The 26,115-nt window shown below is 40.4% G+C and overlaps 2 protein-coding genes across 4 annotated transcripts; both read left to right on the top strand.

The window, feature by feature from the left end:
* Positions 1-3,481: 3,481 nt before the first annotated feature.
* LOC121657106 (zymogen granule membrane protein 16-like) lies at positions 3,482-5,011 on the top strand. 2 transcript variants are annotated; one of them, XM_042012490.1, is made up of 4 exons: positions 3,482-3,664; positions 3,765-3,817; positions 4,021-4,144; positions 4,287-5,011. In XM_042012490.1, exons 2-4 carry the CDS (start codon positions 3,766-3,768, stop codon positions 4,603-4,605), a joined length of 495 nt encoding a protein of 164 aa, XP_041868424.1. In that variant the 5' UTR covers positions 3,482-3,664; position 3,765; the 3' UTR covers positions 4,606-5,011. The 2 variants fall into 2 exon arrangements, with proteins under 2 accessions (XP_041868424.1, XP_041868423.1); XM_042012489.1 differs by having other exon boundaries at positions 3,483-3,664; positions 4,018-4,144.
* Positions 5,012-20,163: 15,152 nt separating this feature from the next.
* LOC121657091 (zymogen granule membrane protein 16-like) lies at positions 20,164-21,716 on the top strand. 2 transcript variants are annotated; one of them, XM_042012464.1, is made up of 4 exons: positions 20,164-20,362; positions 20,447-20,499; positions 20,703-20,826; positions 20,969-21,716. In XM_042012464.1, the coding sequence occupies exons 2-4, from the start codon at positions 20,448-20,450 to the stop codon at positions 21,285-21,287; spliced, it is 495 nt and encodes a 164-aa protein (XP_041868398.1). In that variant the 5' UTR covers positions 20,164-20,362; position 20,447; the 3' UTR covers positions 21,288-21,716. The 2 variants fall into 2 exon arrangements, with proteins under 2 accessions (XP_041868398.1, XP_041868397.1); XM_042012463.1 differs by having other exon boundaries at positions 20,165-20,362; positions 20,700-20,826.
* Positions 21,717-26,115: the final 4,399 nt, after the last annotated feature.

Genomic DNA, 26,115 nt, shown 5'->3' with positions numbered 1-26,115 from the left:
TGCTGAATTCCTCACCTGGAGCAGGGACAATGGTCTTATTCTTAATGCATCAAAAACCAAGGAAATGATTTTTGATTTCTCTAGGAAGTCCTCTCATCAACCTGTCACATTAACAGGGAGGACATTGAGGTGGTCAGCACCTGTAAGTATCTGGGTTTACATCTTGATCACAAACTGGATTGGTCAGCACAGGCACGTACTGTGTATAAGAAGGGACAGAGCAGGCTGTTTTTCCTGAGGAGGCTCAGGGCTTTTGACGTGAGCAGTGAAATGTTACACATTTCCTATCGGTCTGTTGTGGCAAGTGCTGTCTTCTTTGGGATTGTCTGTTGGGGCAGCAGTATGACCACAAGGGATGGGAACCAGCTGGATAAGCTGATTGATAAATGTGTTTCTGTGATAGGGAGGAAAGTGGACTCTGTGGGAGCTGTGTTGGAGAGGAGGATGATGGCTCTAATGCAGGGCATCCTGAGCAATCCCAAACATCCACTGCATGTCACAATGACAAACCAGCGGAGTAACCTTAGCAACAGGCTCCTCTCGCTGCACTGCAGAACAGAACAGTTTAAAAAGTCGTTCATCCCTTCAGCTATTAGACTGTTTAACAGATATGTCTGAACTGTACTACATTTTATCTGTGCATTTTAATTTTTTATACTTACTTATGTGTGTGCTTGGTCTTGTGATTGTGTTTGCTGCCGGACACCTGAATTTCTCCTTTGGGGATTAATAAAGTTTTTATCTATCTATCTATCAGTCTGTCTGTCTGTCTGTCTGTCTGTCTGTCTGTCTGTCTGTCTGTCTGTCTGTCTGTCTGTCTATCTATCTATCTATCTATCTATCTATCTATCTATCTATCTGCATCCCTCTGTCCACAGCTGCCTCAAATGTAGAGCGATCGTCCTTCTTGTAGTTGCTCACGCCTCCTGATGGGCAGCCGATTCCGGAATTGAGCAGTCATCAGCCAATCTCTGTGACGGAAGGAAGGAGTCCTGAGGAATGTTTCTGCAGCCAATTAAGGAGTCACTTTGGCCACAGGCTGGAAAACCTGAGGGCCGTAACCCTCCGCTATTCACTTAGCCTGCTCACTTCCTCCCTCACAAACACTTCAGCCCACAGGTGCAGTCACTCAGCTCCTCAGGTGTAATCACTGCTCCTCTTTCTCACTCTCATCACTCCTGCATTATCCACAGCATGGGGTGGAAATTAAAAAAAGGTGCCCAGTTTCCCTTTGTGGTAAAACTAAAACTGAGTTGGCAAATTAATTAAATGGTTTTTACAACCGTTTTAATGTCCATGATTTTATTAATGAGCAGGCAGTTTTTAAGGATGAGGTCCCACCAAGAAATCCCTCATGTAGCCTAAAGCAGCAGCAGGCAGTTTATAAGCACTTTGATTTTAGTAATTTCACAGGAGAGGTAAACAGGGAAGAGGTTGAGAAACTCTTCCGCCATACAAAAGAAAGGAAAAGTCCCAGTCCTGATGGGATTGGAGGTTGGATTCTTAAGAACTTTTTAGCCTCCTTTCAGCAAAACAAGGTACTTCAAATCCGGAAGAACTCATTTACTGTTCCAGTACTCTAAATGAACAAGCTCAAATGTCTTAATGACTACAGACCATCTGCCCTTACTTCTCTTATTATGAAAACATTTGAAAAAAATAGTAAAAGAGGCACTCTTATCTATGGTTCAGGCTGATCTGGACCCCTTTGTCCAGTAGGGGGATGGATGATGCCATCAGCACCTTGCTTAATATGACCCATTTGGACAGTGCTAAACATTGGTGAGATTACTTTTCATTTACTTTTCTTCAGCTTTTAACTGTGTCCGGCCTCATGTCCTAGCACAAAAATTGAGGACCCACAATGTAGATCCAGGGCTAATTTGTTGACTTCTGGACTTCTTAACAGAAAGATCCCAATGTGTGAAAGTTAATGAAATATTCTCTGACATTGTTTTGTCATCTATTTGATCCCCCCAATGTTGTGTCTTATCTCCACTTTTTTTTGTTCTGTATACAGTACGAAGGGCGTCACATTGTAAAATTTACTGATGACTCTGTTATCATTTCATGAGTTGATCAGGACTATGGCCCTGTGGTTCATAACTTTATTCAGCGGTGAGTTTTTTTTTTTCTTGACAATAATGTTACCATCAATACATCAATATACTTAGAGATCCTGATTGATAATAAGCTCACATTTGTGCCACAAAAAAAAAACAAACAAACAAAAAAAAAAAAACAGAAGTTGACTCCAGGGTATTGTTACTTTTGCAGGACATCTTGAAGACCAGGACACTTAAAGGCCCGTTTATGCTTGATGAAGAAGACGGATACTCAGACGGATACGCAGACGGACGTACAGTTTCGTCCTTCTTCTGCATTGGTTATACGTGTAATTTAAATATTTACATAAAAGTTCCTATAAAATCTGTCACATGCACAACCTGGACATAGAAACAAACATTGTGCACCATACGTTTTAATATGAGCATAACACAACACACACAAATTTTAGAAATAATATAGTTTGCGCATGAAATTAAATCTAAATGGCTACTGAAAAATTATCTGGTGTTTTCTTAAGATATATGCATGTTTTCCTCTTGCAGCCCTGTCTCAGTTCTCATACTCCCCACCAGTGGGGCCAGGAAGTGGCTGGCCATATGTAATCACTGGAAAGGGAAGGATCAATGCCATCAGGGTATGTGATACTTACTATAGTTTTAATGTCCTTGGTTTACACTGTGGCTGTAATAATAGCAGATTTTCACTGCAGGATGAATGTGACTAAAAGTAATTCATGATAAAAATAAAATAGATAGTGAGTATGTCAAATTCATGTTGAATGTACACAATATTTATGCTGTTCTGTTGCTCTGCAGATTAAATGTACTCAAAATATAGATGTCAGGAGTTGTGACCCATAACTCTACGATGCTGTAAAGAAAATGCCGAAGTAATGTATCATTATATTTTAGAGCTACTGTCCACATCAGGTGGAGTTTTTTTTTTTTTTTTTTTTTTTTTACTACTTTAGGAAGTGTGCAGCTTTCTAGGTAACACCTTCATGGTTGATGAAAATAAGAAACAAAACACAATAAAACAGTGTTTAAACAATGTTTTTATGAAGTCTTACACATTCACAGATTAAATAAAAAGATAAATAACTGCAAACCAACTAAACTTTTATTTGACTTGTAAACTGGATGAAATGATGATTTCATCTCTGACAGTGTTCACGTGCCATCAGTGCATGTGCCACAGTTTGACAACCATGGGTCTATTCTTGTTGATACATCATTGAATCTTTAACTTATGGTGGACTAAAACAATCTAGGTGCAAACATTTCCTTGATCAACAGATTGATGACATGGTGACATTTAAAAGAAAATTCCTCACATTCTCAAACAGAAAGTACCTCCCATTTCTGCTTCATACATCCTCAATCTTCAATTACTCTGTAGGTAGCAAGAACAAGGAAAAAACGTTTCCCAGAGCTGGGCTATAAATGAGCAGGAACTCACAGTGTAATCTGGTAGAGCGCAGCTAAACACTGATGCTGAGTCTTTATACACGCTGATGCATATTTAGACCATTTCTACCTTACCTGCTTGAGGTATCATTCGATTGCAAAGAGGAAAGAAAACAACAATCTCCCAGGTAAGAATTAAACACATTTATAATCATACTCACGGTTCACTTATTAAACTCAAGATAAAAATTTTTATCTTTTTAAAATTTTTTTTTTCTTTTTTCCCAGAATGCTTTTTGTTGCTGTGTTTGCCCTTCTTGCATTTTCTGCTGCAGCGGCTCGTAAGTGATGCATAATGGTCTCTAATAAATAAAACTTCTGTTACAATAAATTATGTGATTCTTGAGTTTCCACTTGGTTAAATGATTGTCAAAGAGAAACACATGTAAGCTCATTAATTCAATGCCTTACTTATAAAGATTATTTAATGTTCTTTATGGCTTTTATATGATTAATGAAAAATTTTAATGTTCCCCTCCAGCAGCGTTGCCTCTGTACTCGTTCTCTGCACCAGTGGGGTCCGGATATGGCACGTCATATGTAATCACTGGAAAGGGAAGGATCACTGCCATAAGAGTATGGGATACGTATAGTGGTCACATCTATGGGTAAATATTAAACATTCACTGCTGAGGCAGAGGTATTGTTTCCTGTTTAAGCAATTATTTAATACATCTGAGAAACTAATTACTTAAAAATGTATGGAAAAAATTCCAATGATATTCTACAAACTTTTCCTATGTTTGTCAGCATCCAGTTCAGATACGGCTTCGGCTGGTCTCCTGTTGCTGGTTACGCTTCTGGTGATGTCCATGAAATGGACCTGTATGATGATGAGGCCATCATCCAGATTTCTGGAAAGTATGCTCACTACTTGCAGTCTGTGGTGTTTGTTACCAACAGGGGCCGCTCCCTGTTTGCAGGCCAGCCTGCAGGTCAGTCCTTTAACATGTATCCAGAAAACGACCAGACTGAGCTGGTCTTCATTAATGGCCGGGTGAGCGGAGGAATCACCTCTTTGGGAGCTCACTGGGCTGTTACCAATTCATCCAACCAGATTGCTACTTGACACTAAAGAAGGAAACAGAGGAGAGTTTGCTGGAACAAAATAGGATCAGTTATGCTGTTCCCTTTTCAATTTTTAATGTCTTTTTTGATTAAAAAAATAATTATTTCAAATCTGTGAATTTATTTTCATAATCACTTAAATGATAAACCTTTAGTTTATGGATTTCTTATTTTTGCAAAGCATTTTATTTTAAATCATTGTTCTTTTTTGTATACTTGCAATGTGTCTTTCCAGAAAACATGGATCTCTAAATTGTTTATTTCTTTCGATTGAATCTTTTGATTTCTTGGTTTTGCTTCTTTAATTTTACTGTCAGTATCATGTTACTCAAGTGTAATTTGATCAAATTTGTGCATGAACATGTAGCAAGATTAATAGTATGAAAATAAATAAATTAAAAAGCAAACAAAAATCTTCCAAAGTTATATCATTTCATTGTCTAAGTACAAAGAAAGATATTTGTCCTAATCCACAGTTAAAGACAAGGATTAAGCACTTAAATGGTGGACTACAAGATGAGGATGCAGGCAGATAAAGACTCTTAGGTTTTATTTAGAATATAGTTGGACTGATACTGATATTAACATCGGAAATGCTGCCAAATTTATTTCATACCAGTAACTTTATAAAGCATTTGGGTTGCCATCACATGAAAGAGCACAAGGAGTTTGTTGCATTAAAGGAAAGGCAGCAGCAACAACAAACACTGGCAAATGCTTTTAAAAGAAAAACACAAGAAACTCACAAAGAAAGCCAGAAAGCCACCGCAATAACATTTACTAAGTTTTAGATTTTACTGTCCTGGATGACCAGCCCCAGTCATTGAAAATGTTCACTATAAGTCCAATTCCAAGATTTTTTTTTTTAATTTAAATTCTTTATTTGAGTTTAGCTACTCAATAATTAAGAGTTCAGTGGCAATCATTGTTTTCATGTTTTAATTCAGGTTTTGTAGGTATTTTTTTTATTTATTTTTATTTTATTTATTTATTTAGCACATAATAAAAGACTGTATAATAAAAGAATACAAAAATACAAGTCAAACGTACAAATTCATGTGCATGGAAGTGGTGGAAGCCCAAATGGGCTTATAAAAAAAAAACCACGCCCAGTCAATTCATATTATTAGTACAATCATGTGTATAAATATAAAACAGCATCAATGTAGAACATAATAATCTTCACAGTTCACATTTTAAATCATTAATATCTCGCCATCAGCTTATTTTTTAGTCTGCTTTTATACATAGTCAGTGATACAAAGGGTTCCACAAGATCAATATTAGTATTCCAAAGTTTAGCACCATGGAATCTAATTGAGAATTGATCACGCAAAGTTTTATATAAAGGAAGGTGTAAATTTGTAGCTTGTCTAGTAGGATAATTATGAATTTGAGTGTTGTTTTGAAAATAACTTTTAATATAAGAAGGCCAATTGGAATCATATTGAGTTCTGAACTCAATAGGTAACCTATGCTCAGCCACTGAATGATAGTAACAACAATATCTTACATTAAAATCCATAATAAACATAATTGATTTAAATTACAAATTTAATAGACCTCTAAATAAAATAACACAGGTATCTGTATTTGGTATTAGCAGATGCCTAAACCCCAGGTATCCGTATTGGGCAGACAACAACTGTATTGGAAAATCCCTAATTTTGAATAAACAAAAAGGCATTGTTTTTCAGAAACAACCTACAACATTGACAAAAAGGCAAAACTGAAACACATGCCAGAAGAAAATATAATGGCAAATGCTGAACTGTCAAAGATCAAAGAAAACTAGGTAGAAGGTATACAGAGTGAATAATGACACTGAGGTGCAGGTGTGGCAAGAAGAATCCAGGTGAACGGGAAGTGATCTAAACTGAATACACAAGGGACAGACTATAAAAAACACACAGGTGAAACTAAAAAAATTTGAATATCACACAAAACCTTATTTATTTTAGTAATTCAACATAAAAGGGGAAACTAATACATTATATAGACTCATAGTATGGAAAGTGAGATATTGCATGCATTTTTCATTATCATTTTGATGATTATGGCTTACAGCTTATACAAACCCCAAAATCAAAATTCAAGAAAATTAAAATATTTCATGAAATCAATTAAAAAAAAAGGATTTTAAATACCTCCTCCCTGAGCCGCAACCTTACTGTGGTGGAGGAGTTTGCATGTTCTGATGATCCTAGTGGCTATGTTATTGGGCGCTTTATGCCCCTGGCAGGGTCACCCATGGCAAACAGGTGTCTAGGGAAGGGACCAGATGTAGTGTGGCTCTAAACACCCCTATGATGATGACAGACCATGGACTCAAGTTTCCCTTGCCTGGATGTGGGTCACCGGGACCCCCTCTGGAGCCAGGCCTGGAGGTGGGGCACGGAGGCAAGTGCTTGGTGGCCGGGCCTTTGCCCATAGGGCTCGGTTGGGCTTAGCCTAAAATGTGTTTTAACATTCAGTTCGCCACATACACTTCTAACGTTTCACTCAAGTGTCTGTGTTCTCATTCTCGGGGTGTCTTCCCGCTTTTAGCCAAAACAATCATGAACTTCTGCATACAGATCTACACAAATAATCATGTCTGCTGCATCACTTTTCAAACCAGTATCACTCTACATTTAATATGAACTTGTTCCTAAAATACACAGTCAGCTAATCATATTACCCAAACATTGTTTAACCAACCAACTGAATCATACTGTACATCGATTTTAAAGTACTTGTTTATGTGTCTATGAATTACTCCCGAGCTGTACCGGCTCATCGTTTTTACTTCCTAATCTCCCGCTCGCTGGCTTATGGTAACTGGACGGCCAGACTTGCTAGTAGCTAACCGTTTTAGCATGTACGTTCATGAGCAATATAACGGTCATACATCGTAACACACACAAAACCGGAACATCTACACACACTTAACATACTCATCAATCAATTACACAGTTCCCACTTTCCCTTCTTACCTGCAAAGAGCAACAAAAATGTGTTTTAACATTCAGTTCGTCACATACACTTCTAACGTTTCACTCAAGTGTCTGTGTTCTCATTCTCGGGGTGTCTTCCCGCGAGACTTCCCTTCTCAATAACACACAGCGTAGCGAACTCGCCCTCTGCTGGTCGGAGTAGGTACTGTATACTGATGCTGACTAAACTGTTCTTAGACAATAAATCAACCTTTCTTTGTCACAAAAAAAAACAATTTTTATCACACTCTGAACATGAATAGATACTAACTGTTAATTAAGTCGTTTGCAAATAATAAGAAGGATCTATGTATACCACACTTGATGGTTCTGTATACCACACTCTCCCCCCGATAATAAATGTCTCCGGACATTCCAGATACCCAAACTGTACCTTTTTCACACATTGAATTTTCTCACTGAAAACATGGTATCACTTATGTTAAAGAGGCACTTAACCTTCAGTTCAATTCGTACCCATTTCTCAAAGTATCTGGCCCATTTTGACCTTTACCATTAACCATCAGTTACTGTACTCTAGACCCCAATTAGATCAACTCTCATATGTAACAGAACTCACATCGGCCTCAGTTCTTTTAGCCTGTTACCAGTCTCTTTGTTCGTACAGTGCCAGCTTAATATGTTTCTGGAATTGTCTCTTCTTCACAGTCCCAAAAATGTCACCATCCTACTGTGTAGAGTCCATCTTCTCCAAACTAAAGTAATGTTTGTGTGATGTGAGTTCAGCCCATTACCTCTGTGTCTCGTGAATTCCATGGTCGCCAAATGACCGGTGGGTAGTAAGCTAGAGGCATACTTGCAATGTGCAGGCTTTCAGCACCCGCTTCCACCCACGTCGGCTCACCCAAGGTGTTGTAGGTCAGCATTTGGGGACGGTGCCTGTGTCGCTGCGGGTAGCTGGTCTCTGGCGGGTGGTCCCGAGAATCTTCCTCTAATGACTCTTGAAGACTTTCCCCAGGCTCTGCGGTGTCATTTCCACCATTTCCTTCTGCTGGGATGTCTCCGTTGTCACTCTCTGCCTCCTCCTCAGCGACCGTTGTCTCTTCCACATCTGGTGCTCCATCTTGCATCATAGGAACTGGTGTAAATGGCCCCGCCTCTGGATTCAAGCCTCTGGCTCTCCGCTTTAGTTCTGGGTCGCAAGGAAAACGACACACCAGCTCAACTCCATCACTGCTTTCGCTGTCTGAATCCTCCTCTGGTTTACTGATCTGATGTTGTCTTTTTCTTGTTCGTGTCAGCATTTTCCTCTCTTGTTTTCCAGGGGTGTCTTCTGGTTTCCCCAAGGGGAGACTGTCACATGGGAGAAGTAGGTTCCTGTGTAACACATGGCTTTTACCTCCTCCTTCTGGTGCTACTTCATACACTGGGCTGTCACTGCTCCTTCTCTTCACCACCACATGCACTTTAGGTTCCCAGTAGGACCGAAGTTTACCCGGGCCACCCCTCTCTGACAAGTTACGCACAAGCACCCGACCACCAGGTTGCAGGTCGGCTCCATGTGTTCTTTTGTCATAGCCTTTCTTGCTTCGTAGAGCTTCCCGAGCGGCTGTTTTGGTTGCGATCTCATAAGCTTGGCGCATCCGGTTTTGCCAGTTCTGTACATATTCAGTGTAAGTCTCTTTTGCCTCTCTGGGCTGTAGGTTGAACAGCAGGTCCACTGGCAAGCGAGGTGACCTTCCATAGAGCAAGTAGTAGGGAGAGAACCCGGTGACCCCACTGCGGGTGCAGTTGTACGCGTGCACCAGTTTTGTCAAGGAGCTCTTCCAGTCAGCCTTCTGTTCATTTGTGAGTGTGCGGAGCATTGATAAAATAGTCCTATTGAACCGCTCACACTTCCCGTTTCCCTGGGGATGGTAACATGTTGTGTGAGACCCCCGCACGTTACAACTCTTCTGTAGTTGGTCCATCAGCTGGTTGTCAAACTCTCTCCCCATGTCATGGTGGATTCTCTCTGGAAATCCCACACGCAGTGCAAAATCATTGAAAAGTTTGTCAACAACTGTTTTGGAAGACTTATTTTTCGTGGCGTAGGCTTGGGCGAAACCAGTGAAGTGATCGATCACGATCAGAATGTATTCAAACCCCTGTTTGCACATCTCTAAGTGTAAAAAGTCAATGCATACTAGCTCACCTGGGCGTGTTGTCACAATAGTTGACATGGGAGCTCTTGTTGCTTTGGGAGGTCGCTTGGACTTTAGACACTCACACTCTTGGGTGACAAAGTGTTCTACGTCAGAGTACATACGAGCCCAATAGAATCGATCTTGGATCAAGTTCAATGTCCTTTCAACCCCGAGATGTCCCATTTCTCTGTGCAGCTCGTTGAATACTGTTTGATGATGCTCTTTTGGGAGGATAAGCTGTTGTTTATCTCCTGCTCTCCGAAAGAGAATTCCATCCTCATTGACATATAACTTTGCCCATTGCCTCATTAGTACTCTGATGTCCGCTGGTTCTGCTTTAACAGCTCTCCTGGACGGGTACTGATTGTCCCTCTTGTAATTCAGGACTTTGCCGATGACAGGATCTTTTTCCTGACTGTCTCGTATCTGTTCTGCTGTCAAGGACTTGGTTCGAGGGTGTGCACTCGCATCTCTAAGTCTAGCATTTCTATGGGGACCGTTGCTACCCAGACCGGGGCGCTCTCTAACTGCACCCTGACTCCCTGCACTGCTGCACTGAAAACTTCCTGACCCACCTCCTCTGTACACTGTGTCATAAACGCATTTATGTCTAGTGGCATGCGGGATAGGCCATCAGCATCTGCGTTACTCTTTCCCGGCCTATACTTAATGGAAAAGTCAAACTCAGACAGCTCACCCACCCACCTATGACCTGTAGCGTTAAGCTTAGCTGTTGAGAGGATGTAGGTTAAAGGATTGTTATCCGTATAAACTACAAAGTGTGGGGCATGATAGAGATAATCTCGAAAACGTTCACATATTGCCCATTTTAGTGCTAAAAACTCTAATTTTCCTGAGTGCATGTGATAGTTCTTTTCAGGTGGTGTTAGAGTCCTAGAACCATAACCTATGACTACCATCTTGCCGTTCTGTCTCTGATAAAGTACAGCTCCCAATCCCTCCTGGGATGTGTCTGTGTGGAGGACGAATGGTTGGGTCATATCTGGGTATCCCAGGACGGGAGGCTCTATTAGCTTGTCTATTAGGGAGTTCAATGTCTTTTGATGGTTATCAGTCCACTGTATAGGAGTGTTAGGTGGGAGGTTACCTTTCTTCCTGGTTGTGGTCCTGACCTTCTCTCCATTTATTTGACCGGGTGTTGCCGATAGCAGCTGGTACAGAGGCTGGGCTATTCGGGAGAAGTTTGGGATGTAGGTTCGGTAGTAGGAGAGGAATCCCATTACTCTTCTCAGCTCTCCCACTGTTGTAGGCGCTTTCCCCTTTAAGGCTTGGACTGGGGCCACCTCGGACGGGTCCATAGTGTAGCCTTGTTCCGACACCAACCGTCCCAGAAATCTCACCATCCTCTTCAACACCTCACATTTGCGGGGGCTGAGTTTAACCCCGTGCTCCTGATATCTCTGTAACACAGTTCTCAGGTGCTCAATGTGATCCTCAAAACTTGCGCTGTGGACTAGATTGTCGTCCAGATATGGCTGACACATGACATCTCTCAAACCACGTAAACAGTCTTCCATGTTCCTCTGGAATTCTGCGGGTGCCGCACTCAACCCGAATGGAATTCGGACCCACTGGTACAGGCCCCAGGGAGTTATGAAAGCTGTCAGAGGCTGGCTTTCCTCATCCAGGAACCCCTGATGATAGGCCTTTCCCTGGTCAAGTACGGAGAACCAGGAACTGCCACTGAGAGAGTCGAGCATGTCTTGGATTCGAGGTATGGGGTGGCGATCAGGGACTGACTTTTTGTTCAGTTCTCTGTAGTCACAACACAGTCTTAAAGTCCCATCTTTCTTTCGTACGCACACGACTGGTGACGCATATGAAGAGCGTGAAGGCGTAATCCAGCCCCGGTTCAATAAGTCCTGGATATACTCTTTCACCTCCTGGTGTAGTGGTTTTGGGACTGACATGTACGTTTTTCTTACCGGGGTGGTGTCATGCAGCGTGATGTGGAGCTTCAGTGAGGGGATTGAGCCGATGTCGTCCTCATCGTATGCAAACGCATGACACTCCTCTCTCAACAGTTGTTTGGCGATCCTCCTTTGCTCCTCGTTCAGATGACTGAGGTCGATCGGAGGGTCCCACCAGGCAGGTTTATGTTTCGTTGAATTATCACCACCTGGGGCTGATGCTGTGTGAGGAGGTGGCTTTACTTCCTCTCTTCTGTTTATCTGTTCAACATTTGCCATGTAAGCAGTCTTCACTGTTTGCAAGTGACCAAGAACAGTGCGCTGTGTCAGGGTGATACTGTGTTTGTTTGTGTTAGCAATAGGTACTGGTACATAACCTGACCTTTTTCTGGGGACTCTGACTAGGCCCTCCTCTATCACGACCCCTTCTGGCAACACCCGCTCTTCGCTTGGGACTAAGAGCAGGTCTTGGCCATAATACTGAGCCCCAGTGTTAACGTTAACGTACACTGTGGTGACCTGTTCAGCGCCAAGAGTGAGTGTTCTTTTTCCTGTGTGTACAATTCCTACATCTTCCTCACTAGTAGGGGCATGAATAAGTTGAAGCACCGCTTGTGCTGTCTTGCATGTTATCTGGAAGGCTTGACACACCGTATGGATGGTGTCGGTCCTTGCTGTCTGACTATTCTCTCCTGTTATTTCCTCTATCACATTGTAGCCAATTATGGGCTCTGTTGCTACATGTGGGTCGCTTGACACTAAAATAGGTACTAGAAGTGGCTTTGTCATGGCCGATTCTTTCCCCAGTCTAAACTCTACCTCCACCCAGCCCATGAACGGGATCTCCGTCTGATTGGCTGCCACCCCCCGTAAAATGTCTGAGCCTAATAGTTCACTGAGAGGTCGTACCATAGTGTGTGGTAAGTGAAGCTTTCTCCATTCTTCATTAATGATGGTCGCCTGAGCACCTGAGTCCCATAATGCTACTACTGGAACTGTATCCAGTGTGCAATGGACAGTGTGTCTCTTTGCAATCAATTTGATGAGCTTTTCCTTGCGTCGTGGTGGGAGGTAGTTGACTGATGAGGTCTGAGACAATGGAGAAGGGGGGGCACATTGCTGCATGTTGAGACTGGATGATTCACGGGCTACCGAGAGTCCCGGCTCGGCAGCCCAGTCTCGTTTCCCTGCTGCTCTCTGGTCCGTCGACACCCTCTGGACAGATGCCCCTCTTGCCCACATTTAAAGCAATGTCTGCAGGAGTCACCCATTTGAGCTTCTTGACACCCCCTACAACCTCTGGGCCGGCTACGGCTGGGTGTAAACTTTTTCTCTGCCGAGCTAGCTTGTGAGGCTCCCACTGTTTGCAACATCAACTTTTTAATTTCTAGAACTTCCGCCTTGAGCGCTTCTATTGGGTCTGTCTCTGTCTTGAGTCCCTGACTTTTCTTACTCTTCCCCCCTGTTTCACGACTAACCGTGTCAACTGCTGCTGCTGAGACATCAGGTGGATACACCTCTGCCTGCACTTCACTGACTTTTGAGGGCTTGTTTATGATTGTCTTTCTCAGTTTCTGCTGTCTTTCCTGCTCTAAACTTGCTGCTTCACTGATTCGTTCAATTAACACCTCATCTGTGACAGTCCGATTGCTGAGATACGGCTTGAGCTGGAACTTAACCGCATCACTGTAAAGACCAGTCTCAATGGAGCGTAGGAATTTCCTCTGAATTAGCTCCGTACTAAAATGCTCACCTTCCTCGCCTGCGTCATTGTCACAGAATTTTCTCATTAACTTCTCTTTCAGTTCGGTTGCTCTGAATAAGAAGTTCTGCGCTGACTCCTTTGGATCTTGTGTCATGTTCATCAGACGATGCAGGAGGTCGGAGGAGGAGTCCACTTTGAAGTGACCCTTGAGTATGGTTTTGAGGGTGGGCAGCGTCAGCTCTCGCTTTATTTCCAACATCTCTCTCAGATGAAGACCCGGGCTAACAGCACGTGTGACTGCTTCGATGATCTCCGCTTCTCCATGTCCTTTCCGCTGCCCCGCCTCAATCTGGTTTATGAGACTCGTGTAGGATAATTTGTCCTTTTGACCAGCTTCTCCTATCTGTCCAATTATCCGGAACTCCCGCCTCAGTGTCACCTCAGGAAGTCGGGTTGGTGCTGTGTTGGTAGTTCCTAAGTCCTCTTGCCTTGTGGCCACAAGGGCAGGCGCCGTGTCTCCTCCTGCAGCTTGTGTCTTCTGCTTGATCTTTTCCTCCAACGCCCCAATTTCCTCTTCCATCTGCTGCTGTAACTTCTGGTACTGCAGTCTCAACTTCTCTAACTCACTTGTCTCCTGAACTACAATCTCAGCCTCCACTTCCCCTGGTGCGGGTTTTAGAGAGGCCAGGTAGGACAGTACGTTCTGCAGATACCGCTGATATGACTCTGGAGAATCTTCATCCTCTTCGATTTCATCTAACGTTGTCTCCGCCAGCCTGATGAGGTTGCGTCTTGTTTTGCTGGCAAACCCCCCAACAGGTGCGCTACACTTTAGATGCTCACACAGGGAAATGAGCAGCTTCTCCTCCAACGTCAGCAGTATCTTGCTTACTTCGTCCCTTGCTTCCTCCATGGCCATCGTCTGCTCTGTCTGTCCACACTTCTATGCGACTGGGCCGTGGGCTGAATCAACCATCCTCTGCTACCAAAATATGTAGCGTGGCGCAGAATGAAGCTGTCCTCCACTACACATTTAACTTTTTCAAAGTCTTTATTTTTGTTCTGCAAAGAGCAACAAAAATGTGTTTTAACATTCAGTTCGCCACATACACTTCTAACGTTTCACTCAAGTGTCTGTGTTCTCATTCTCGGGGTGTCTTCCCGCTTTTAGCCAAAACAATCATGAACTTCTGCATACAGATCTACACAAATAATCATGTCTGCTGCATCACTTTTCAAACCAGTATCACTCTACATTTAATATGAACTTGTTCCTAAAATACACAGTCAGCTAATCATATTACCCAAACATTGTTTAACCAACCAACTGAATCATACTGTACATCGATTTTAAAGTACTTGTTTATGTGTCTATGAATTACTCCCGAGCTGTACCGGCTCATCGTTTTTACTTCCTAATCTCCCGCTCGCTGGCTTATGGTAACTGGACGGCCAGACTTGCTAGTAGCTAACCGTTTTAGCATGTACGTTCATGAGCAATATAACGGTCATACATCGTAACACACACAAAACCGGAACATCTACACACACTTAACATACTCATCAATCAATTACACAGTTCCCACTTTCCCTTCTTACCTGCAAAGAGCAACAAAAATGTGTTTTAACATTCAGTTCGCCACATACACTTCTAACGTTTCACTCAAGTGTCTGTGTTCTCATTCTCGGAGTGTCTTCCCGCGAGACTTCCCTTCTCAATAACACACAGCGTAGCGAACTCGCCCTCTGCTGGTCGGAGTAGGTACTGTATACTGATGCTGACTAAACTGTTCTTAGACAATAAATCAACCTTTCTTTGTCACAAAAAAAACAATTTTTATCACACTCTGAACATGAATAGATACTAACTGTTAATTAAGTCGTTTGCAAATAATAAGAAGGATCTATGTATACCACACTTGATGGTTCTGTATACCACACATATACAAGTTGAACAGAAGAGGTCCAAGGACTGACCCCTGGGGGACTCCACAAGTCATGGCCACTTGCCACTCACTCGATTCATAGCTGCCGATCGTAACAAAATAACTCTGGCCTTCTAAATAGGACCTGAACCAGTTAAGAACTGCTCCAGAAAGTCCAGCCCAGTTTCCCAGCCTGTGCAACAGGATTCTGTGATTTACAGTATCAAACGCAGCACTGAAATCCAATAGAACCAGGACTGATACTTGACCAGAATCAATATTCAACCTAATGTCATTTAACACTTTGACCAGAGCTGTTTCAGTGCTGTGATGAGGTCGGAAGCTGGACTGAAATTTATCAAGATTTCCACTTTAATTTAAAAAGTCATGAAGCTGGTGAAATACAACTTTCTCAATAATCTTGGAAATAAAAGAGAGGTTAGAGACAGATCTATAGTTGTTCATTATAGAGGCGTCAAGAGTCCTTTTCTTTAGGAGTGGCTTAATAGCAGCTATCTTTAGTGACTTGGGAAAAATGCCTGATGCCAGAGAGCTGTTAACTATCAGTAGATCACTTTCTATTGAGGTAAAAACAGTTTTTAAAAAGTCGGATGGTATCATGTCCACAGTGCATGTTGTTGATTTCAAATGCCAAACTGTTTCTTGTAGGACTTTTAAATTCACCATTTTAAATTGCGACATGACATCAGAATTATTTCCGGGTTTCAGACACAGACTAATTTTCTTGTTTGACTGTGTGGAATTATTATTTTGCCTGATTGTTTTAATTTTTTGGCTAAAAAAGTTGGCAAATTGGTTGCATTTCTCAGTGGAAAGGAGCTCTGGGCTTATCTGTATAGGAGGATTTGTAAGTTTTTCAATCATAGCAAACAGAGTGCGAGAATTGTTGAAATTTCTGTTAATCATTTCAGACAAAATGCAGCTCTCTGACCTTGCACAGCTCATTGTTATAGTTACGCAGGCTTTGTTTGTACAGCTCAAAGTAAATTTGAAGTTTATTTTTCCGCCATTTCCGCTCAGTTTTTCTGCATTCTCTTTTTAGGCTGGTAACCACAGTGGTGTTTCTCCATGGTGTTTTCTGTTTGCTCAAGTTGCTCTTGATTCTTATCGGTGCAACAGCATCCATTACATTCAAGATTTTTAGACTGAAATTATCCAGGAGTCCATCATCTGACTCTGCACTGGTTGTTTGTAACATAGCTATGGCCTCCACAAACTTAGCACTTGTTCTTTCATTAATGTACCTCTTCCTAACGGAGAAGCAGGTTGGTTGGACATTTTGGGTGATCAGTAAATCAAACACAATACAAAAATGGTCAGACAAGGCCAAGTCAGTGACCGCTACAGAAGAAATTTCCACACCCTTTGAAATAACCAGGTCCAGAATGTGACCTCGAATGTGGGTCGGTTCTTTTACATGTTGCCACAAACCAAACATGTCCAATATGGAACAAAATTCCTTGACGTTACCATCCGTCATGTTATATGTGAATGTTAAAATCCCCAGTTATGATGAAATGATTAAAATCAGTAGAGATAACGGACAATAATTCAGAAAATTCATCAATAAAATTTACACATTGTCCTGGACGTCTGTAGATGATTAGAAATAGGATTTTAGGAATGCCCCTAAAATAAAAGTAAGATATTCAAAAGAAGTAAAATCAGCAAATGAAATCTCTTTACACTGGAATGAATCTTTAAGTAAGGCAGCTTCTCCTCCCCCTTTCCTCCCGTTTCGACATTTATTCATAAAACTAAAATGAGGGGGTGCTGTTTCATTAAGAACTGTAGTACTTGTGTCTTTTGTTAACCATGTTTCTGTCAGAAAAAGAAAATCTAAACTCTGAGAAATGATGAAGTCATTAACTAACAGTGACTTGTTGGACAGAGATCTAACATTTAGTACAGCTAGCTTTATGAAGTTTACACTGGTCTGTGTTGTATTCTGAGTTATACAAGGTACAGTTAACAGATTAGATCGATTCACCCCACAAGTTGACCGTGTTCGATTCCTTATTTTACTAACTAACACAGGAATCCTACTGGGTCCAGGCTTGATCTCAGAACAGCTGTCAGTAGTAGCAAAACTACAGCAAGGACCCTGAACGCATCATGGAATGTTTTCTTTGTTGTGAATTCTGCTGCTCTGAGAACCTCCTGCACATCCTCCCGTGCCCCGCTCTGCCAGGACAGACGATCTAAGAGGAGGATGAGGAGGGGGAGGAGGGGGAGCCCTGTATTTCTTGGTAAATGGTGGTCGCTGGGGTTCAGGCCGGGATACAGACATCCTTTTAAGACCTTGGGTGATGTGGAGAAGAGGGTCTGGTGAGGGGGGAGAGCTGGGAGTTGATCGCTTCTCTGCTGTGTCCTTCACTCTTATCTGTACACTCATGTTTGGGTTTGCCGTCCCAACAGCATAACGCAAGTGTGCACCAAATAATCTGCATCCAGTTAGATTTGGATGCACACCATCAGGTCTGAATCGCTCCTTACAGTTCCAAAAGATATTGAAGTTATCAATGAACTTTATCCCATGGGTGATACATGTGTTTGATTGTGTTCAGGCCAAGAAGTCTACTGAAAAGTTCAATTCCTTTACCCGCTGTAGGAATGGGTCCTAAAACGTAAACATGGTGTGCTCCCAATTGACACAATCTCTCCAACAGCAGAGAAAAGTCTTTTTTCAGGATCTCAGAGCCAATTTTCCTCCTCAGAATATCAAAAGACCCTGTGTGGACAATAATCTTCATACCATCTGAATGGGAAGACAGAATGGTCGGCAATATCTCTGTCAGTTCCCTGACTGATGTATCAAAAAGTGTTAAATTTTCCGTCTTTGCCATCCTGACATGCTGTGTTATAGAGTCCCCAATCAGAATTGTGTCTATTTGTTTTTGTGTGGAGGTGCCGATAGCTTCTCTAGTCCTCCTGTTTGTGGAATTTTGGCCTCTCCTCCTGGTCTGGTTAGCCCTGGGCTGAGTTTTAGGGCTATTTCTTGAATTTTGATATATCCTTGTATTACATTCATCATCATTCATTTTAATATGACTCAACACGTCATATTTATTATGTAGTGAGACTTCAGGAGGTGGAGTCAGTGCTGGAGCTTTAAATTTCCTGCTGGATTTACCTCTGCGACGAACAACATCAGACCAGGTTCTGGCCGGGGTTGATGACTTTGGTCTGGCACCAACAGTGTTCCAGAAGGAGAGATCAGTCTGATGGTCCAGTTTGGGATTTTCCTCAGCTATTCCAATGTCATTTGAACACATCCAGGAAAGTGCATCAGCCAGGTCTGTAGGGGGAGGCTCCACATTCGACGTGCCTTCCCGTATGAAGATTTGACTCAATCCATTTGACAGCTCAGTAGCTTGTACAGAAGCTACTAGTGATGTGCGGGCCGCCTCCTAACCCGCGGGTTACCCGCGGTTCGGGTTGGGGCGGGTCAAAGAATTTTCGCTTCACTGCGGGGCGGGTTGGTGTGGTTTACTATTCTGAAATATCTAGTTCTATCTATTAATTTTATTTTTTGTCAAACTGAAAATAAAGACCTTAATCAGTGTCTACATTTTGTTACTATAATATGTAAGACAAAATATTTATCAGTTATTTAAACACAGGTCACGTTTTATAACGTAATGTCCACGTCGGCGCGTAGTTGGCTACGCAGGTGCAGAAAGCGCCAAGCAGACAAGCAACAAAAGATGGAAGAAGAAGTGTTGAATAACTTTCGTTCGGGAGTTTACGTCCGCTTAAAAAGAAGGAGGGTCAAATGGCTAAATCACAGGTTTGGGACAGGTTCAACGAGGTAATCAGTGCAGACAACAACAGCAGCATTGGCTATGTGCTTTATAACACTTAAACGCTTTAAAACACTTTATTTGTTTGCCAAAATACATTTTGTGTTGCCAGTTTCCAGTGCCAATTTAGGAGACCATATGCACCTTTCTCAGACTAAATAAAAGCATTCGTCAATATCATAACATGTGTTTTAATGGGGCGGGTCGGGTCGGGTTAAAAAAATAGAAGCGGAGGTGCGGGGCGGTTTGGTGCGGTCCAATTTTTTTAAAAGAGCGGGACCCGCGGGTCGGAAAAAACCCCGACCCGCGCATCACTAGAAGCTACTACAGAGTCAATAAATTCTTCATTCACACGAATGTCTTGCAGTGTTTCAATCCTCTTCTCCAGCTGTGTTATCCTCAAAGAAAGTTGCTCACACTCAACGCAGCTCACTGATACTGCAGGGTTAGGAGACATCATTCCACTAGTTCTCCGATGGCAATCAACTAAATTTATCAAAAAATATATTCGTTCCAGTGATTTATAAGTGACCAGGAGTCCTTGTTCCTAAATTTCTTGCCGGTAAAGAAAGAAAAATGCAAGCAGAAAGGAGAGCAAAGCAGGAAGCGTCTGCACGGCAGCAAAGCAGGAAGAAAAGCTTTAAAAAAATAACAGTGTTTAAACAATATTTCTACGAAGTCTTACACATTCACAGATTAAATAAAAAGATAAATAACTGCAAACAACTAAACTTTTATTGAACTTGTAAACCGGATAACATGATGATTTCTTCTCTGACAGTGTTCACGTACCATCAGTGCATGTGCCACAGTTTGACAACCATGGGTCTATTCTTGTTGATACTACTGGCTGTGCAAGAGTTTGTGCATCGGGGAAATGAAAGCATCATTGAATCTTCAAGTTTTGGTGGACTGAAACAATCTAGGTGCAAACATTTCCTTGATCAACAGATTGATGACATGGTGACATTTAAAAGAAAATTCCTCACATTCTCAAACAGAAAGTACCTCCCATTTCTGCTTCATACATCCTCAATCTTCAATTACTCTGTAAGTAGCAAGAACAAGGAAAAAACCTTTTTCCAGAGCTGGGCTATAAATGAGCAGGAACTCACAGTGTAATCTGGTAGAGTGCAGCTAAACACTGATGCTGAGTCTTTATACACGCTGATGCATATTTAGACCATTTCTACCTTACCTGCTTGAGGTATCATTCGATTGCAAAGAGGAAAGAAAACAACAATCTCCCAGGTAAGAATTAAACACATTTATAATCATACTCACGGTTCACTTATTAAACTCAAGATAAAAATGTTTTTTTTTCTTTTTTCCCAGAATGCTTTTTGTTGCTGTGTTTGCCCTTCTTGCATTTTCTGCTGCAGGTGCCTGTAAGTGATGCATAATGGTCTCTAATAAATAAAACTTCCGTTACAATAAATTATGTGATTCTTGAGTTTCCACTTGGTTAAATGGTTGTCAAAGAGAAACACATGTAAGCTCATTAATTCAATGCCTTACTTACAAAGATTATTTAATGTTCTTTATGGCTTTTATATGATTAATGAAAAATTTTAATGTTCCCCTCCAGCAGCGTTGCCTCTGTACTCGTTCTCTGCACCAGTGGGGTCCGGATATGGCACATCATATGTAATCACTGGAAAGGGAAGGATCACTGCCATAAGAGTATGGGATACGTACAGTGGTCACATCTATGGGTAAATATTAAACATTCACTGCTGAGGCAGAGGTACTGTTTCCTGTTTAAGCAATTCTTTAATACATCTGAGAAACTAATTACTTAAAAATGTATGGAAAAAATTCCTATGATATTCTACAAACTTTTCCTTTGTTTGTCAGCATCCAGTTCAGATACGGCTTCGGCTGGTCTGCTGTTGCTGGTTACGCTTCTGGTGATGTCCATGAAATGGACCTGTATGATGATGAGGCCATCATCCAGGTTTCTGGAAAGTATGCTTACTACCTGCAGTCTGTGGTGTTCACTACCAACAGGGGCCGCTCCCTGTTTGCAGGCCAGCCTGCAGGTCAGTCCTTTAACATGTATCCAGAAAACGACCAGACTGAGCTGGTCTTCATTAATGGCCGGGTGCACGGAGGAATCACCTCTTTGGGAGCTCACTGGGCTATTACCAATTCATCCAACCAGATTGCTGCTTGACACTAAAGAAGAAAACAGAGGAGAGTTTGCTGGAACAAAATAGGATCAGTTGTGCTGTTAACTTTTAAATTTTTAATGTCTTGTTTAATTAAAAAAATAGTTATTTCAATTCTGTGAATTTATTTTCATAATCACTTAAATGATAAACCTTGAGTTTATGGATTTCTTATTTTTGCAAAGCATTTTGTTTTAAATCATTGTTCTTTTTTGTGTACTTGAAATGTGTCTTTCCAGAAAACATGGATCTCTAAATTCTTTATTTCTTTCGATTGAATCTTTTGATTTCTTGGTTTTGCTTCTTTAATTTTACTGTCAGTATCATGTTACTCAAGTGTAATTTGATCAAATTTGTGCATTAACATGTAGCAAGATTAATAGTATGAAAATAAATGAATTAAATAGCAAACAAAAACCTTCTAAAGTTATATCATTTCATTGTCTAAGTACAAAGAAAGATATTTGTCCTAATCCATGGTTAAAGACAAGGATTAAACACTTAAATGGTGGACTACAAGATGAGGATGCAGGCAGATAAAGACGCTTAGATTTTATTTTGAATAAAGTTGGACTGATACTGATATTAGCATCGGAAATGCTGCCAAATTTATTTCACGCCAGCGACTTTATAAAGCATTTGGGTTGCCATCGCATGAAAGAGAACAAGGAGTTTGTTGCATTAAAGGAAAGGCCGCAGTAACAACAAACACTGGCAAATGCTCAAAAAAAAAAAAACATGACAAGATATTTTTATGTTTTGTCTTAGTACAAATATGTGTTTGAGATTTCCTTTTCTGGTTCTTTTATACATGTGAACTCTCTTTTTCTTTGTTTTTCACCACCTGAGTTCAAACTTTTTTCAGCATTAACTATAATGAACTTTCTTCATGGAGTTCTTTTCTTACTGGTCGTCTCGTCTTTACCCTTAAAGGAACAACAGACTCCAAAAACATAATTCAGGAACTGAATTTATCAACATGCTTGTTAACTCTTCCACAAGAAAGCGGAGGCCAAGAGGAGATACACTAAAAGAATTATTCTTTAAATTATTCTTAGAATTCTTCTTACTGAAAAGAAAAATAATTGATCAATTAAAGAATTACTCACTAAAAGGTGGGACAGGATGGATGTATTTCTACCTGTTTGAGTGCACAAAATCATTTGACCATACAAATAAATGGAGGAATTTTAGTGAAGGGCAAAGGGAAGAATGTTTGATGGACCCCCACAAATCTTTTAACAGCTCTTTACATTCACAAAAGCACTTCAAGTCTTGCTGTGCAAAACAGAAAAATGTTTTTATAATCAGATAAATAATTCAAGATCTTGTTTGGAAGAAATTGATACCCTGAGAATATAGTCTCCTCCTATTTAGGATGTCAAAGATGTTAATGTTGTACTATAGATACTTTTTCTATAATATGATTTTACTTTGAGTTGATACTGCAAGATGAACATGAGTTTGTGCATCGGGGAAGAAGAGAAGAAGAAAAACATCTTTGAATCTTTAAGCTGCATTGCAGCCAATGTTCTCATTCATTCCACCAGTGGGGTCACGAAGGGGCTCCTTGTATTCAGTCATTGGAAAGAGAAGGATCACTGCCATAGGAGTACATGATACGCATAGTGGTCACATCCAAGGGTAAATATTAGACATATTCTTTCCACAGATACAATATTAAGCATTTACTGTTAGGTATAGGTAATGTTTTCTGTATGAGAAATTTGTGTTTAATCCACCTGGGATAATTTGTATTGTAAAACATATTAGAGCAATTTTTATTGCATATTTGTGATTTTCCTTGAATCTTTAACGTCCAGTTTAGATACAGTTTCACCTGGTCTCATGTTGGTGGTTACACCTCAGGAGATGTCCATGAAGAGCTTTAGAGGTATCATCATGACATGTGATGATGAGAGTTTTTGTTTGTTTGTTTGTTTTGAGTTGTTCTTGTTTTGTTTTTTAAAACAAAAAACAAAAAACATATTGTTCATAAATAACGTATTCTTATTCATCATTACTGTGAGAAACACGTAGATAAAAGAGGACTAAACAAGAGAAATTTTGGCCTAGCTATTTATCTTTTACTTCTTACTGAAATCATTAGAATCCATTTGTGTAATTTGAATTAGTGATCAAATAAATTTAAAAAAGTACTTTAAAAAGTACTGGGTACTAGTAAATTATTACTAAGGTGGCAAAGTAAAAGTAAAAGTATAAAGTAGCATACAATGATTTACCTCTCCTTTGTCAACAGAAGTCTACAGCATTGTGCAACAAGGGTTTAGGCACTGTAATTACAACATATTTACATTTACTGAACATCCTGGTAGTAGTAGATTAGCAGGAACTTTATTTTTCTGTTTCTGGGAATGAGCTTAGATTTCTTCAACTCATTTTCCTGAAGAAGAAGACAATGCCTTGTGATGTAATCGCCCGATGACAGAAACTTATCAGGTTTTTGTGAGCTACTGACAATAAGGAAACACCTGAAAGTGAAAATGAGCATGGTGGCGCTGAAGTGTTGTGGTTTTTGCACTCATGTTTGGTTAATTGTGGAGTGTTGTGGATTTTGTATTGCTGTGACACTTCAGGTAAATGAGCACTGAATTATTCAGGAATACATGATGGTGGCATAAAGCTTATTCTGCTGAGCGAGAAAGAAAGTTTATTTTCACTAAGAAACATAGCCCTGAATTCTACTGTTGTTTTTCTTCTATTTGATTTTACCAGATGTTTAAGTGATCGCCGATCATGATTATTCTGGATGTTTTTCCAATGGCATTTCTTCCTCAAAGACAATGGCTACCCAATATCCTTCCAGTTTTTATAAATGCTTCACCCAGTTATAGTAGTTCCTGCAATCTTCTTATATGTTTTCTCTGCTTGATGCATGCAAGTAATACGACCTTTTTTTAAACAGATTCATTACCACGACCAGGGGCTGTTTCTTTCCACATGGTTGTTTAAGAAATGAGAAGCTACTCATTGCATCAGTGGAGTTAAATAACTTGTTGTCCACAGATTTTTTATTTATTTATTTATTTTTTGGCCAGTCAGTGTCTTTTTACTATTTATTACATTTGAACTATTTTTCTTTATTTTATTTTTATTCTTTTATTGTGGGACTTGTACTATCTGAAGCTGGTGTGAAACAACAATTCGTTTTAGCTTGTTTATTCTCGGTAATACCCTGTGTGACGGCAATAAAATGTCCAGAATCATGAACTATGCCAAATTGATACAGATATCAGATGACTATGGATGGATCTGAAGCTTATAATTGTAGCAAAATTAAGTCACAATATAAGAAAAAAAATTGCTCAGGTACTGATAAGGTATGAATGTAAAAATATACTGAGTTCAAGCTCTGTGAACGAAGTCGACTCATTTGTGGTGGCCTTCAAGTTATGCTGGTTATTAAGACATATTATTCAAATCATTCATTTTCTAGCATATTAATTATAAAACAAAAACTTCTACAGGGAACTTCACCAGAATCTATAGCTTAGATGCATAATGACATTTCCTATAGTTGCTGCGGGTGGCACTTTAATGCAAGTTGCATGTGGCCATACACTGCTGGTGTGTTCTGAACTTAAGCTAAGCTAAGGCCAAATGTTTAAAAATGACTTATCTAGGTTGGTCTCCTTGGAAAAACATCTTTTGTAGCTAGTAAAATATATATTGGGTAAATTAAAAAATAAATAAATGATGTATTTATTTTCTTCAGTTTGAAGTGTGTTTAAAAGTGAACAAAGAACATGGAGGACTTACGTGTTTGACAGCTTTCATCTATTTACAACTTGTGTGTTCAATTCTATTTATTACAATTCTTTGTTTTATGTATTTCACACAGTATGCATAAAGTCATGGCTTCTTCCCTGATTCACTATGGCAGTAAGACAGACAGTAAGATGAAGCACATCCACACATATGTGCACATAACAGATGCAACATTTGACAACTTGCAGAACGATATGTTGGAGAAAGACATGTGGGAGATATGCAGAACTAGACTCAGTTCAGATGGGCTGAACTGAGGTTAAAAGAAAACAATCGTGAATGCTGGAAATCATTCCAGTGAGTGAGAGCAAAGACTTCCTTTTACTGTCTAATCTTTTTATCACTTCACAATCTACAGGTACAGTTCCAGGCTGACTGCTGCAGACAAGTAAAAACAAACAAAATGAAAAAATGTGCTTATCTGTCAGTAGTACAACCTGTACTGCCTGTCTTTACTTAGAGATACAATACCTCAGGTATTTCCCAGTACTTCCCTTTGTGCACTTTTTTAAAGCTCACTGCCAATACTACATACTTTCAGAAATTGTGGGCATTCATAGACATTTCTATGGTCAAAAACACAATTTCTCAGTAGTTTTTTCTCTTTTATTAGAGACACTAAAGACAGACAGACCAGCTAAAGGGAGCGTTTAAAGGAATGAAATGCAGAACCAAGTCCAGAGATTGTAGTATGTGGACAAACCATCGGGCCATCAGATCATCCAGCCTGTCATATTTCACAGTTTGACAGACTGTTGGAATGAACTGTTGGAAAAGCTGCCAAAGAAGGAATCAAAAGAGTATTTACAAATCATTACTTTTGTTGTCAGTTCAAAACCTCAACTTTTATGCCATGCTAATCTAGATGAATTTTAAAGTCAGTGAATGCACTATTGGAGTGCATTCTAGCAGGATTCAGTTGTGTTTTTTTCAGTTAACTCTTTCCTTAGGACAAGTTTGTTAATAATGATAATCAATTTACACCTTATCAAGTGTTGGTTTTTCCAACTGTTCCAGAAAACAAGGTCTACAATATGTTCAGAT

This window comes from Melanotaenia boesemani, chromosome 17 (genome assembly GCF_017639745.1).
Source record: "Melanotaenia boesemani isolate fMelBoe1 chromosome 17, fMelBoe1.pri, whole genome shotgun sequence".
Lineage (NCBI taxonomy): Eukaryota > Metazoa > Chordata > Actinopteri > Atheriniformes > Melanotaeniidae > Melanotaenia > Melanotaenia boesemani.
The sequence above is the reverse complement of the archived record's forward strand: the minus strand, read 5'-3'. Positions and strand labels throughout refer to the sequence as shown.

Bases quoted from the DNA above. Each gene is read 5' to 3' on its own strand.
- LOC121657106 (XM_042012489.1), top strand. From the start codon at position 3,766: ATGCTTTTTGTTGCTGTGTTTGCCCTTCTTGCATTTTCTGCTGCAGCG. The intron at 3,818-4,017 runs GTAAGTGATGCA...GTTCCCCTCCAG, and splicing joins ATTTTCTGCTGCAGCGGCTC to CAGCGTTGCCTCTGTACTCG. The intron at 4,145-4,286 runs GTAAATATTAAA...TATGTTTGTCAG, and splicing joins TATAGTGGTCACATCTATGG to CATCCAGTTCAGATACGGCT.
- LOC121657091 (XM_042012463.1), top strand. From the start codon at position 20,448: ATGCTTTTTGTTGCTGTGTTTGCCCTTCTTGCATTTTCTGCTGCAGGT. The intron at 20,500-20,699 runs GTAAGTGATGCA...GTTCCCCTCCAG, and splicing joins ATTTTCTGCTGCAGGTGCCT to CAGCGTTGCCTCTGTACTCG. The intron at 20,827-20,968 runs GTAAATATTAAA...TTTGTTTGTCAG, and splicing joins TACAGTGGTCACATCTATGG to CATCCAGTTCAGATACGGCT.